Raw genomic sequence first — 15,618 nt, 5'->3', positions numbered from 1 at the left:
CTTCAGGGTTTCATAAAGATGCTTTTTTTAAGAACTGGATTTGGGAACAGGTGGGAGGCAATAGAGATCTCCTCAAAGGTGAATCACAAGGACACCTGAAGACGCTGAATCAGGTGCTCTACAATCTCTGGATGAAACAGCAACCAAATGTACAGCAAATTATCTCAAAGAAGGTAAAGTGGCAGATGTGCACACAGATCCTATTAAAAAGTGTCCCAAATAAACAAGCTGCATTGCAGTAGAAAGAAAACACGATGTGAAAGTCAGATTCCCTATGGTTAGCAAAAACACAAAGTCGTTTGGCAAACAATATGAATTATCACAGAAAATTACATTCATAGGGAATTTGCCATGGAAAGAAAGAGGAGAATCTCTCCAAAGTCACTAAAAACATCATCTACAGAATCCAAGCAAAAATGCCTGCAGGAAAGTCAGAAAGAACATGCTTTTCCAGCTCTGTTGACATATAACTGACAAATAAAATTGTGGAAGTTTAATAAGAATACACCATGGGCAGTACGATGCCACCGTAGCCTTAGTACACCATGGTCATTCACTACATTTATATATTGCAGTATGATGCCACCATACTCTTTAGCAAACCCCTCCACCCCACCATGTAATTCCCATTTCTTTTTCGTGGTGACAACATTTAAGATCTACTCTTCTGGCAACATGCAAGCACTACTTAAGTTAACTAGATACATGTTCACTGTAGTCACCATGCTGAATAGTAGGTCCCCAGAACTTAACTCATCTTACAATATAAATCTGTACCTGTAAACCAGCTTCTCCATAGTCCCCAGTTCCCAGCCCCTGGCAACCATCAGTCTATGCTCTGTTTCCCTGAGTCTGGCTGGTTGAGATTCCACATATAAGTGAGATCTTGTCAGGAAGCACGATTGGCTTTTTGCCATTATCGTAAGAGGCTAACGATGTTTGGCGACTCTGTTGTATGAGAAAACCTTGATATCTTAAGAAAATGCATGCATCAGAAGAAAACAAGGGAACATTAAAAGGGGGACATTTGAAAAGGGATCTTTCTATTGCTAGTTTGCAGAAATGAGGGCAGGAATAGTTTAAAGAGGGTATGTGGACAGAATCCACCCAGGAGAAGGGTTCCTCCATCCGGACCACGGGGGCACCAATCCCTCCCCAAAAGCAAGACAGACTTCCCGTGCTGGAAGATACTATTTTTGGAAAACAGGAGGTTCATACATCCTCAAAAATGGAGGTGGCATGTACATTATCAGCCAGAACTGTCCCAAGTCCTCAGTGACCAGCTGGGAACGCTGAGAACTTTAGGCTGACTGGGCTGCAGGAATGGGGTGATGACCACAATTGTCAAACACTCAGTGCTTTTGATCCCCTTCTGAGGTGTTGATTTCATTAGTCTCAACTTTCATCCAAGTTCTACACAAGGCCCTATTTATATGATAATGAGTTTCCTTCTCTTTAAGATAAAAAGCTAATTTTTATTTTTGTCCCCATTGCATCTGCTGCCCTTTGTCCCTACCAGGCCCTACACGGGATGCATTTCCTACATCAGCTCACACACCCTCCCCACCGCTGGATGAGGCAGATTCTATTTTTCTGTTGAGGTCAAGGAAGCCCAGAGAGGGTGTAGAACTTGCCTAATGTTACCCAGCCCCCAAGTGGAGAAGCCAGCCTGTGAACGAACCCCTGAGGTGAGCCTCCGAGTCCAGCGTTTAATCATGATGGGCCTCGCAGACCACCTCTGCAGGCAGGCTACACGGATCCCCATCATGTCTCTTAAATGAGAAGAAATCACATACCCAATAGGGATGAGGAGTGTCTTGTAGTTGCCTAAACAGTCCCACAAACAGGCAGCTTCAACAACAGATAGTCCATGTCTCCCAGCTTTGCAGGGGGCAAATCTGAGGCCAAGACGTCCACGGGGCCACGGCCCCTCCCACAGCTCCTGGGGTCTCCGTGGCATGTGGCAGCTTAAACCCCAGCTGCACACAACACGCTCCTTGTGCCTGTCGGTGTCCAAATTCCCCCTTTCTATATTTTACAGTGTTATATGTCAATTTATGAATACATTTTATTACCAGTCCATTTATAATTTCCCCTTTATGCCAGTCCTACTGGGTCACTCCTGCGCGACCTTAACTAATTACATTCCGCATGGACCCTATTTCCAAATAAGGTCACGTCTGAGTTCCTGCGGGTTAGAAATCGAACACAAGAATTTGGGCAGAGGGATGCAATTCAAGCTGTAATGATATATGAATGCTGTGTGTGTGTGTGTGTGTGTGTGTGTGTGTGTGGTTTGCGCTTCCAACTTAGTCACACTGGAATGAGCATGTCCACACTGTCTTCTCCTGCAGCTGGAAAAGATTTGTCCAGCACGGGTTACACTTGGGGAGAAAAAAGTTGCTTTTTCAGTGTATGTAGGAAAGTGGAAATGGTAATGCAGCTTTATGGTGACCATCCATCCTCTTGTTGGCGGCTGTTGCAACGTGAAGAGAGTCACCTCCAGACCACCACGCACGTTCAAGTTCCAGGAAGAGGACAGGACTGGGGGCTTTTTATGCCCCACGATCAATGCTGCCCTCTCCCCCTTTCAAAAGACTGGGACTGACTGGGAAGTTCTTGCTCTTTGCAGTGTGGGGAGAATGCCCCTGCAGGTGGCCCCGGTCACTCCTGAAAAAAGACTCTCCCAGGGATAGTGAGCCAAATACAGTCTATTTTTACTAGGTTGAACATTAACCATTCTTTGTTCTTGTTATTTGGGGAGTGCGATCCCATAATTCTGCCACTATTTTTGTACATTCAAAATCCATCCTGTTCCGAGTGGGCTGACGAGACTATTTCCTCCTTTGGCTGACGCCAGATGCCATCCGGTTCTCCAACATCTACCTTGTCCATCAGGACTGATCACAGACCACCCCAGGGGGGATGTGCACCCGAGGCCACACAACGGAGACCAGAAAGGGTTTTACGGGATCCATGCAAAGTGACGCCGCTTCACGATGTGTACACCCTTCCACTCCTGTTCTACACGTTTAGGTTTATAAACCTAAATATGGAAAGGAGATGGAAAACCCAAAATGCACAACACAAGCTTTAAAGCCCAACTCTCCCCTTTACGTTTATGTCACATTGAACGATGGTTGATGACAATGGAGAAACTGTTTATGACAGTTCCAGCAACTGGGGGGAATTCTCTTTGAAAATGCTTCAGCTCCACGTGGCGATATATGCGTCTGTGGGAACCGTGTGTGTGGCCGAATATATACACCCACACGTGTGCTTTTTAACAAAGGGTCCATTAAAATCACACTGAGACGCACATATTGAAACTTGGTCACATAGAAGAAAATATGCACAAACGTGGAGAATCCTCGTATTCAAATCGGAAATAGAGCTGCCTTCAGATCGTTCCTATCGTACAGAAATTCATGATGGAGACGCGTAATGCTGGGATGTCTGATTTTAAGTCTCAAGTTAGTTCAGAGTTCTTTTCCAGTTTGGGAGGCTTTTTGAAATGCTTTCTGCATTTGACGCCTTCTCTTGGGAGACTTAGTTCCCAGTCCACAAGGGTGAGCACCCCGCATGAACAGTCAGATTTTCACAGATCCTGTTTGAGGTCCACGTTGCAATGCATGTCCTCATCTTTGCTTCTGAATTTCAGGGCAAAGCTGCAAACTTCTATGAACATTTCCTTCGGTTGAATCACACGATACCAACAGGTCAAACTGCCCGCATTCCTCCCCGCTGAAGTATTACTAGAACAGAAGCCAAGAGTGAATATTCATCCTAGATGTTTGAAGATTTAAGATTTTGTATTCCCGTAAAAATTAAAAGCATACACCAGGGGAAAGAATGCGGTTGCCCAAAGAATCAGTACCTTGAGAGCATCAGAGTCTATAAACACGGAAAGACCCAACATGTGCATATCTGCATCGCAGTTCTGTGGTTTGCAGAGAACATGGAAACCGTAAGATTTCACATGACAAAGGATCCGAAGACCCATTCCCCAAGATGGTCTGAACCAGCGATTTTGCATTTGACATTCCAGCTCTGGTTTTCTCCAGGGAGTGAGGATGCATATTTGTGAAAATCATGCTCACATTGCTGGGGAGAGTCATCCCTTCCCCCTTCACCTGCAAGGTGAACATCCCAGGATTTCTGACGCAGCTGAAGATGGCGACGGAAGGCATGCTTCTGGCTTCAGCTTGTTTGAAACCTGCACCCCCTTCTTCCTTTCTCAGAAGCAGACAACATCCCCACCCAAGACCCCAGGCTGTTCCACGGCCACTGTGCATGCAGATGAGGTCCATGGGGACAAACATGTGCCTGCCACCCCATGAGGCAGCTGGCAACCCCAAACAGAGTCCAAATTTGTGGTCGAACCCACAGGTCAGCAACCTTTTTACAGCCCAGAGCTGGGCCATCTAATGTATCCTGTGTGGTGGGAACGCTTGGTCAGGCAGCTCGTGTTTTGAGCGGGACAGAAGCCACTCTGGGAAGGCAGATGGCACCAAGAATAAAAAAGAACTTTTCACAAGAGGGATAAACGGTGTACTCGTCTGGACTCGTATTTTCTTAAGGCAACTGGTGGGTCTTGAAATCCTCAGATGTTCTCTGGTTCTGTAAGGGAAGATCAGGAGGAAAATGTCATCTCCAGGCTGAAAATTTAAAAACTCTATGGATGGATTTTAAAGCATTATTATCCTTTCTACTGTTTGCTGTTTGTTAAGCACCGTGAATAATAGTTTTGGTCGAAATGAATTTTGTATGAACCCCTTTTGGGGATGTGGTCCCATTAGACATCCTCATCTCTGATATCAGAGTTATTGCTACTTCTGTTTTGCAGAATAAAAATGAGGCATGATGGTCACACAGTCCACGCTGAGGGACAGACATCGGTCACCCTGGAGTTGGCCCCGTCCTCATAACACTGGCCCTTTAAGCTGCTCACACTTCAGGGTGGGGCTGCGCCGTGCAAACAGCTGCCCAGCTAGTGCACTGCAATTCATCCCCTACATGGGTCAACAGACCATGTCAACCATCCTTCAGAGACAGGTGACATCGCTGACGGAACTCACGGATGTTGGGCGACATTAGCACGAAAGCTTCTGGTCCACCCGTGGTAGCCCTGCCTCCCATCTGGGGGTTCCCGTTTCTTAGACCACTTACAGAGTTTTGCAACCAGCAAGACCACACCGACCCAGCACTGGTCCTGCCCACCTTGGGAGGGGTCCCCTCGTGGCGGGACAGCCTGTGTGCACCCCTGACTTACTCCGTCCTGGGTGGACTTGGTGATGTTACCATAGAAACACAATTAAAGAAGTAGGTGGGATATTTGTGTCATTCCCGAAAACACAGGAAAGGGCTTCCAAAAAAGGCCTCCACCTCACATAAACTGGAAAGGCGTGGGTCACATTAAAAAAACAAACAAACAAAAAAACCTCCACCTGCTCCTGAAATCCAAATCGGCTGAGACACGTGGACACAAAAACTTCCAGCAGGTGCCCGAAAACTCAGAAATCAAGATACACAGTAACACTTGAACGCCATGTTTTAAACAACATCAAAATGAATGCGCCACAAAGTCCACGATAGGCTCGCAATCTGAAAAAAGGCGGAGTCTGGGCTTGCATGGATCTGTGCATCCCTGCCTTTATACCTGTCACTTCGGCCCCGGGTTCCAAGAACACTTTATGCAAACGGACAGCGAGACCCAGGCCAGACTTTGCCAAGTCGTGATTCGGGTTTTCACACTGCACTAGAATACGATGCATCCTGACAACTGAGTTTGTTGGTGCCCCCCTGCTAACCCTTAACATTCTGTACCTGGAACAAATGCCTCCCTTTCCCCCCCCCCCACCTGTTCCAGCCCTGAGCTCAGGGGCTCACGAGGGCTTACAGGTCACCACCAGCGGTGCCCCAAAGGAAACGCACGGTGCCTGTGTGAATAACAAGGTGCGTAGCCACTAATGGCAGGTTCTAGGTCAGTTTCCCCTGCAAACCGTGGGGGTGTCTGCCTGCCCCGGCATCAGTCAGTACCTCCTATCCACCAGCAGAGGGAGGCCGCCGGCAGGTTTTGAGGGTTTTGAAGGCACAAAAATGCAGAAAAAAAGACAGAATAGGCTTGTGGTTCATAGCTTCCTCTGAGGATGGAAGGAGCCTTGGGGGAGAGGCCGGCGAAGCCCAGATAGATTCAGACATGGGTGGTCTTGGGACCAAACCTTGCAATTCCCCCCGCCCCCCAGTTAAATTTTGAGCTGCTGTTTCTGCAATAAAGCATCCTTCTCTCAACTCTTACCCTCCCTTTGGGTCTCTGGGGCATTCAGGCACCGGCAGCCAGGACCTCTGCTCCCAAGTGCATCCAGCCAGGCACAAGCCTTCAAACCCGGAGCGAGGACCCCACCCTGAAGCAGAAATCCAGAGGACCCCCACCCATTTCTGCAGGGTCTGCATGTAGCCTCTGAATGCGACAGAAAGCTTGACAATTGGGGGTTTCTCTTGGCACAAAGATGCGCACATTCTAGGTGTAACACAAGTATTTTTCCTGACTTGCTTCTGTTCAAAATTTCACTGGGAAATGTCCAGTGTGCATTAGTTAGTTACACAGTTTGCCGGCATGCCAAATCATGCAGGTTGCACAGTATTTTAAAGTAATAAGGGGAAAACGTCCTCTATTAAAATGCATGCACTGTTTTCTGTGACACTCCCATGTGTCTGTGATAAAACACCAACTTAAAAATCAATGCATGGGGCCAGGGGGTCACTCCCGGACTTAACCAGAATACCAGGGCGAGGGAAATACGCCAGAAAATATTTTCATCACGCTTTAGAATGAGAACTCCAAAACTGGAGGGCAACTTGCCGTGTGTCCGGAAGCAGTTTCTCCTCCTGTTGTACTGGAAATAGCTGGCCGCCGCGCCCACCAGCGTCACCACCACCACCGATACGATGGGAGACACGATTTTCGCTACTGTGTTGCCTGCCAGAGTCGAGAAGAGCACAGTCCTCTGAGAAGAACGCTTATTTTAAACGGCTCCGCACCCATGTCCCCTCGCCCTCCCCACTGTCACATCCGTGGAAAAAAACAGCAGATCTCAGTGAGAAACCTGAGGAACAGGTTCTGCTCAGCTTTTTATTTTATTACGCGCGGCTTGCCCGGTCCCGTCTGGGGCATCGAAGGCAGAGAAGCGCACAGAAGCCGCTCTGATGTGTTTTGGGGAGATTTGTTTAGGTTGTCAGATTTGTACCTTTTTAGACTTGGAATGTTTAGTCATGCAAAAAGAAAACCCCACAAAACACACTGAAACCAAGTGTCCTGCCCTCAATGTACAGTGGGGCTCTGGGCACTGGTGCCCACTGGACATCGATGCCTTCAAGGCAAGCTCACTGGGAAATTTTGGTTTTCCAAAGACCCCAGGTGGGGGACCTGTGTGGCAGAAACCCACTCCACCCCAAAGGGAGACATGGCTGCGTCCATGGGAGAGAACCAGCCGTGTGTTCCATCGGCCTGGGTCAAGCACCAGGCGTGTAGTGGGGGGCGGATATGTGGGACCCCCTGCAGGAGGCTCCCAGGACACAAGGTTTGGACATTCTTGCCTCCAGGAAATGTTCCCTGCCCGCACCCCAGCCAAGTCTAGGGGGAACCCCCCTATCTTGCACACAGGACCCCTATGTACCACCAAAGCACAGGTCAGCCTGCCTCCCGGACTCCAGCCCCTGTCTTTTTGACATGGCAGGATGCTTGGGGGCTTTTCTGGGGCAAAATGTCCACGAATTCCTCCCCTTCTCCTGCTTGACTTCACGTTAGTACCAGGCACAGGATGGGGAGTGTGATGGCAGTGGGGTGGCTGCAGGAACCCCTGCTCTCAAAGCTGGGAGGCATCAACCCCCTCATCTCGGAGCTGCTTCTGCGCTGAAGGGACACATCTGGGTTCAGGACTTCCTTGAACTCAGAGCTGCAGGACAGCCATCAGGCTGACACGGCCCTCAGTAGCCCTTCCCCCAGTAAAGGCAAACGTGGGGTGTTTGAGACGTCGGGGCCCCGGGCCTCACCCTGCGTGTTGTCATAACCCGCGTATCCTCCTCCACCTGGAAGGGAAAGGCACATGGTCATGCATATGGAAGCACCTCACCTTGCTGGGCACTGCAGGGAGCTGGGGACAGGATCGTGAGCAGAGCGCGTAAGACTGGCCTCCTGGAGGGGCTGACCTCCCCCCAGGGGGCGGCAGCCTTAGGACGGAGGCGTGGACCCTGCGTGGGATGGGGAGCAGCGGGCTGGGCCACGAGGGAGCCGGAGACTCGCTTCCATCACAGGTGTGAAGGCATATGCACGCGTGTGTGCAAGCATCCATGTGCATGCTGTGTACGGAACACATGCACACACACCTCTACACAATGCACACGCCCACACGTGCAGGGGGAATGGCAACACGTGTGCATGTGTGTGCATACGGGAATGCATGTGTGCAAAAGCCACAGGCATGCATACATGTGTACATACCCCCCACAAACAATGCACACATGCACAAAACTTATGCACATGCATGTACAACCTCACATGCCCATATGCACACACACACAGGACATATCTGCATACATACCTCCATGCCCGCACATTCACATGAATGTGTGTGTGGCACACAGATGGACCCACATGTGCACACGCTTACTCTGACACACACATGTGGGCGCATACACCCACAGTAACACTGCACGCCAGCCTTCGTCCTTCCGGAATTAAGGCCACATGGAATGCTTCGCTGACCCGTGAGCCCATAAGCAGAGACCCTGGGGGCCAATTAGCTTCCATGCAGGAGGCATAAGATGAGCTCCCCAGGCACCCAGACAGGATTAGTTCTAGGGAAAGACAGCCTCCCCACACATAGCTTTTACAAAATACTCCCTGTACCATGACTTCCGTGAGAGTTGGGTCTATACCGCCCTCCTCCTGCGGAACAGAAAGAGTGCATGAGACGGAAGACCCCATCTCCCAAGAACCGTGATGAACAAGCCCACCTGCCTGAGGCAGGGTGCGTGGGAGGCTGGCCAGATCTCACCCATGCAGAGGGAAGGCCCAGTCCCTGGGGGCGTCCTCCCACCACGCACACTGGGGGCTGAGTCCGCCCTGCAAACCGCGTGGCTTCTGCCGGCATTCTCCAGACCCACCAAGACCAAGTCACATTAACACTCGGCCCGGAAGAGCAGATGTGGCTCAGCCTGCGTGCAAACATGTGCTGTGCGGTCAGAGAACAGCCAGGGTGGGAGGGGCCGGCCTGCCAGGGAAACAGACCCCAAATAGTAGTCCCAGCCAGGGAAAAGGAAGGGACATTTCTTGGTCCTTCTTCTAAGGTCTGGGGGCAAATTTTTCAAGAAAGCTTCGACATGGTGCTAACCAAGCAGCTTGGTGATAAGTTCATTCCTTTTGAAGTGGAATAGCATATGTGGGAATTGTTTAAATACTGAAGAATAAGTTAATTAACTGCCTCCTCTACGTGGATAATGGCTCTCTGGGGCTAGACTGCACGACCCCTAAATTCATATGTTGCAGGCCTCACCCCCAGGACCTCAGAATGGGGCTGTTTCCAGAGATGAGTCTTTAAAGAGGAGATTGATGTAAACTGAGGTCACAGGATGGGCCTTGATTCCATAGGACTGGTGTCCATGTAAGAGGAGATGAGGACAGAATGACCCCGTGAGGACGCAGGGAGAAGACGGTCCACATGCCCAGGAGGGAGGCTCAGGAGGCCCAGCCCTGCCCACACCTGGACCTCCGGGTCCAGCCACCAGACAGGGGACATAATGTGTGAGGCATACGCCACCCATCAGGAGTCCTTTGCTGTGGAGACCTGAGCAGACTGATGCACTGGGCATTAGAGAAACCCGCCCTTTAAAAGCAGGTCTCAGGACGGCGAGGGGACCTTGTGTCCACATCACCAGGAAGCAGAGCTGCCTTGGGACCGAGGTCAGCCCTGGCCTGTCCGCATTCCACCTGAGGAAGAAGGTGTCAAACACGTTTTGCCGCCTGCAGGGAGAGGCTGTGTGACTCACCTGCTGCCAAGCCCACACCCCGCGCTGATCGGACTCACAGCCTCGCCCAGCTCAGAGCCGGAGGACGGGGTTCCAGACACCGATGGGAGATGGTGGTGGCAGGAGCCGGACACAAACATGAGCGTGGAGCCCCTGGAACCGTGCTGGGCCCCTGGGGCCAGACCAGCTCTGTCCAGTAGCTCAGCCCCAGCCCCGCTCGTGAGCACCGGATGTTTTATAAAAGTTCAGCCTTCAGGATACAAGATCCATCGTGCAGATGGGCGTGCGTCCGGCTCCTGGAAAACCCGCTATGCCAATGCAGTCCTGACTGATGCCCTAAAAAACTCACAGAAACTCTTGGGGCTCTGGAGCCACTGTGGGATGAGTCATTTCTTTCTAACTTTGTGCATCTGGCCAAGAACTAAAGACCCCACTCTAATAAGTGTGGGCACACAGGGACTCCTACGGGGCATGTGCATGGGGGAAAAGGGCTTGCCTGACCCGGCTCCACATGGCTGTTCATAAAAAGACTGAAATGGCTCTGGCCCTACTATTTCTGTAGGAACAGGAAGACAGGAGTGTCCTGTTAGCACGTTGAGCTCAAAGCTGATGCTCTTGACAGGGCCACCTTATGAGGACGGCTGTCTGTCCATTAACATGGACAGAGTGAGCCTTAGTCTTTGCCTTTTGTAAAACTGAGGTGATAACAGCCCACCCTCCAGAGGTTAGGAAGATTCATCCCCCTGGGAAGATGGCACATTGTGTTAAAACCCTACAGAAATACCAGTTCGCACCAAAAAGATGCTCCCTCCATTCACAAGTCATGCTCAAAACCCTTAACTAATGGCAACTACACAAAAAAGAATGCTTTAAAATCGATCCACAGATTGCCTGGGGGTTGAAGGGGGTCCAAAGGCACAAACTTCAGTTATAAACTAGAAAGTCCTGGGGGTGCAATGCACAGCACGGTGACCGTAGTTAACAAGGCCGTGCTGTACATTAAACACCTGCCGAGGCAGGAAATCGCCAAAGTCCTCATCATGAGAAAAAATATGGATACTGTGGGGTGACAGATGTTCAGGAGACTTATTGGGGTGATTTCTCGGCAATACACAGAAATACTGAATCGCTATGTTGTACGCCTGAAACTAGTATATGTCAACTACAAATCAAGTTTTTAAAAACATCAGTCCATACTGTTTTTTTCTGCCATTGATGACATGTGGCTCCCAATCGTCCTGCACAGAACCAGAGACTGTCTGAGGACTTCAGGACCCACGGGCGGCTTGGAGGAACGCTCAGCCCACACAAGGACCCTGTCTACCCCTCCTGCAGGAAGTCCTATTTTTTCTTTGGCATAATTTGCTACTCTGAAGTGTTTCCTGGTTGAAGTGGCTCAGCTGCCTGATGGAGAGGCCCCAGAGCTCTTCACACTTCCCCATAATGAGGGCTGTGGGTCCCCTGCTGTTTCTCACGCCCTGGATTAGGGTAGGTGGGGCTGCACCCGGGACAGCAGAGGTGGGAGAGCCAGAGAGTCCAGGCAGGGGGGCATGGAAGAGCACTCGCCAGCAGACAGCAAACCCACACCAGGACTCTGCAGGAAGGCATGCGGGGTGCAGCTGGGAGCCCGAGAAACAGCACCCCAGCCCAGCACCCCCCGCCGCCCCCACACTGGGTGTACCGTGCGTGTTTCCGTAGCCGTCGTAACCGGGGTTGTAGCCTCCACCGCCTCCTGTGGGAGAAAAGCAGGTGTCTGCCTGGGTCATCGGTAATGGTGACAAAGTCATGCCCCGGAGTTACTGCAGAGGGAGCCCCACATGGTGGCAAAAAGCAGAGGCCACCAGGGAGCCTTCCAAAGTCATGGACTCCCGGTGGGAAAAGTCACACCAAGACATGGCCCTGTGGAAAGGACTTCAGAGAAGACACCCCAAGGGCCTCATACCACAACACAGCCATGTCCGCCTCCTGTACAGAAATTCAGGCAGAACCAGAGACCCAAATGCAAGCTCAGCTGTGACCAGGAGGTCTGGGCAGACCATCCCATCAGTGCCCTTGATGAAAGACAGGCAGTTCATGTTTCTCTGGCCATCACTGCAATAAGCCTCCACACAAACCTACGGATTGACGGCGTTTAACCCTCATGGAGAAGATGAGCAGAGGCCACCTGCTCATCCATATGACAAATGCACCCCTTGGCGAGAGACTGGGGAGAGGTCCTTTACTTCTCCTAAATTAAATCGCAGAACCGAGCAGATAAGAGACCTCCTGCACCGTGAAACACAGCCTCGCACGCTGCAGCTTGGGTCCCAGCTGGGCAAGCTGCTCTCTCATAAAGCCTGTGCCTTTCTGTCTCCAGAAAGAGCATGTGTATTTGCACTTTATGCATTTCTGTGTGCTCTTTGTATATTCATGTATGGACTCCATGCTTTATATATGTATATATACTTTATATATTTACACTTATTTGTATCTGTACTTTAACATGTACAAATATATTTATTTGTCTTTCTGCATTTTTTATATATTTATGTATGAAAAACTCTATGCATGTATGCACATGCCAATTACACAAAAAATTTACATTAAAATTTTATATATACATGTGTGGAAAAGATGTGTACATAAAGATTATGCACATATGAATTTCATGTGTACATGTGTGTATAAAGATATAGATACATATATATAAAGATATAGGCACATACAAATTTTATATATATGTGAGTATAAAAATATATATGCACACATATTTATATATGTTAAAAGTATACAATAAATACATATATAAATGTATATATGTATATAAAAGTTGTATAAATATACAAAAAGATATGTAAGCACATAAAGATATATGTGCATAAAGGTACATAAATATATTCATATAAAATGTCTATGTACATATATAAAGGTGTACATATATACCTATATAAAAATAGGTATATGTATATATAAAAAGATACATATATACATATATATGCAAAGGTATATGCATACATAATTTTACAAATATATATATGAACATGCATATATAAATATATATGAATACATATAGTGTTATGTATATAAATTATATATACATAAAGATATGTAGAACTATACACATATACATCCACACTATATAAAGAAATGATGTATATAGACACATATTTATGAGGAAATATGGATATATGTATTTATAAAGATGCATATGTAAACACAGACATGTAAATATGTACATGCACATATAAAGGTGCATATAAGTGCAAATAAAGGGATATATACTGAAATATATAGAGTGACACCTACATGTATAAAGGCACATATATGCACACACATATAATGATCTATACGGTATGTATACACATGTATGTATAAAGGTATGCATATGTGTACACACACGTATATGTTACAGATAAATGGATACACACACACGTCCATATAAGGACAAGCACCTGACTTTTAAACGGAGTCTGTCCCACTGCCAGTTTTTGTCCACCTCACAAACCCGCAAAACGCACAAATATGACAAACACACCCCCTGATGCAGTGCTGCGGGACTGGGCCCAGAACACCACCTCCCACTTGGGGCCATGGCCACCCCAACACCCTCCCCAACCAAGGCAGAGGAGCCCCGTGCGTACCTGCAGGTGGCCTGGGCCTGGGTGGGTAGCGGCCGTCATCCCGGTCCACATCGCTGAAGTAACCTGTGGGGTGGAGAATAGGGCCTTCCTAAAAGCCTTCCCCAGGAAAAGCCCTCTTTAAACGCAAGCCTGCAGGAGCACCTTATGGGAATGGGGCAGGCCCCTTGCAGGACGCCAGGACACCGGGGCCAAACGGTCACATGTCCCAGGGAGGTGTCTGGTGGGCAGCCCGCCTTGCTTGCAGGGATAGGGGTCAGGGAACCCATCAGGCTTGGAAGGGTGGTTGATTTAACTCCGTCAGCCAAACATTCCCAGAGCAGGGTTGGAGAGGAACCCTATACAGTAGGTCCCTAAGCACGTCCTGCCATCAAAGAAATGTGCAAAGTTGGAGATACGACAGCAATTTCAAGATTAGACTCAAGGCTCTGGAGACCTCAGGAAATCTATTTTATTTTATTTAAAGGGGTGTCTCCTGAAACATCTTTGGATAGAGAACAATCTTGATGAGAGTCCCTTACTAACATATTCAAGGACATTGTGAATCACAGGGCCAGGGATTTGGGGGTATAGAGGCTGTTGTAGACAATTCCAGCAAACGGAGTTGAGGGTCTGTGCTTGACGGAGGCATTTAGGAATTAGTCCTCCATCGAGGAAATTGGCTCCGACATTGTTCATGTAACCAATCTTTATCCAGGACCTGTTGTATGTCCCGCAGTGCTTGGGGCTCAGAAAGCAGTAAAGGAAAGCAAAGTCCCATACCTTTGTGAATTTTCTGTTCTAATTCAAGGAAATTAACTAAAAACAACATCATGACATGGCTTATTAGAACATAAAAGACACCGCAGAGCAAAGCAATGTGGAGAAAGGATGGCCAAGGAGAGTGGGGTGTGCAGAGACAACATTTTAGGGTCAGAAGGTCTGGTCTTGGAGAGGGAGATGCCCCCAAGCCAAGTCTTTCAGGAAACAGTGCTTGAACAAATCTGTAGGTTGTCCAGTTGGACGTAACCAAGAGTGTTTTGGAATCCAGGAATGAGAGCGTCTGAATCAGGGCTGCGCCCTATTGCCAGAGCAGGGAGAAACTAAGATGCTCAGCATAGCTTGGATTTCCCCAGCACCCGTCTGCCTGCGCATGTGTTTGTCCAAGCAGTTGAGCTGCTGAGATGCTTCCATCCTCATCCGCCAGCACACGTTCCTGAGTGGTCTTCCCACTTGTACGTCATTCCCCAAAATCTCACGTGAAATATTCCTGGAACTCTGTCAACGTGGCCCCAGTGCCTCTCAAAAAGGGAAGCCAAAGTCAACAGAACATCCAAAAAGAACAGCAAAGGACAAAGAAAGCATTGCTTTCCTTCCTAAGAAACACAGCCTGTCTTTGGAGCACGATGCCTTTTTTCAGTCCAGTAAACCAAAAGAGAAGAAAATGTGTTCTGCCGACGTACACTTGGGTGCCGGTGAGGAGGAGACTGGGTCTCCTTGGGAAACAACCTCTGGGTATTTCAAAAGCAATTGGTATCTCACCATCCAGGGTGGAAATTTCAGGACAGTAAATGGTACGTCGTACGGCAATGCTTCTGACACGTGTCTTAATACTCCTGAGACTTACCTCCACCGTGGTCAGAACTGCCAGGCTGCGGGCGAGGCTGTGGCTTCGGTCTGGGGTAGATATCTGTTAGAAAACAACAAGGTGAAGTTAGGAAAATAATGACATCTCCCAGCGATGAACCACCCACACAGTAAAGACTAAAATACAAAGCAACGTTATGGCTTATCTATATTTGCCATTCAGACATCTCATGGAACCTCTTTTCATGGAAAATCTTCAAGCACGAAGCTTAAGAAAACATCTTTGTGCCCAGAAGCACTTCGCCTGGTTCTTATGCAGGAAACTTGTGGATTCCTGAGGCTCCCATCTGGTTCTTATGGCAAGAAGTTCATGGATTCCAGAAAGTCATACGGTGCATGCTCGGCTGTC

At 48.7% G+C, this 15,618-nt stretch overlaps 1 protein-coding gene across 2 annotated transcripts in view; it reads right to left on the bottom strand.

Annotated features, from left to right (window-relative positions):
- Positions 1-1,689: 1,689 nt before the first annotated feature.
- Positions 1,690-15,618, bottom strand: part of LOC118935950 (glycoprotein Xg) — a 33,002-nt gene continuing 19,073 nt past the window's right edge. The window contains exons 5-11 of one of the 2 annotated variants that reach the window (XM_036932621.2): positions 15,250-15,312; positions 13,647-13,709; positions 11,708-11,758; positions 8,909-8,947; positions 8,053-8,088; positions 6,863-6,979; positions 1,690-4,620 (exon numbers count right to left, since the gene is read on the bottom strand). In XM_036932621.2, coding sequence (XP_036788516.2) covers positions 4,604-4,620; positions 6,863-6,979; positions 8,053-8,088; positions 8,909-8,947; positions 11,708-11,758; positions 13,647-13,709; positions 15,250-15,312 — 386 coding nt within the window. In that variant the 3' untranslated portion in view covers positions 1,690-4,603. The remainder of the gene's footprint in view (positions 4,621-6,862; positions 6,980-8,052; positions 8,089-8,908; positions 8,948-11,707; positions 11,759-13,646; positions 13,710-15,249; positions 15,313-15,618) is intronic. The other variant, XM_036932622.2, reaches the window with a different exon arrangement.

This window comes from Manis pentadactyla, chromosome X (genome assembly GCF_030020395.1).
Source record: "Manis pentadactyla isolate mManPen7 chromosome X, mManPen7.hap1, whole genome shotgun sequence".
Classification (NCBI taxonomy): Eukaryota; Metazoa; Chordata; class Mammalia; order Pholidota; family Manidae; genus Manis; species Manis pentadactyla.
This window is presented reverse-complemented; position numbering and strand designations above follow the sequence as displayed.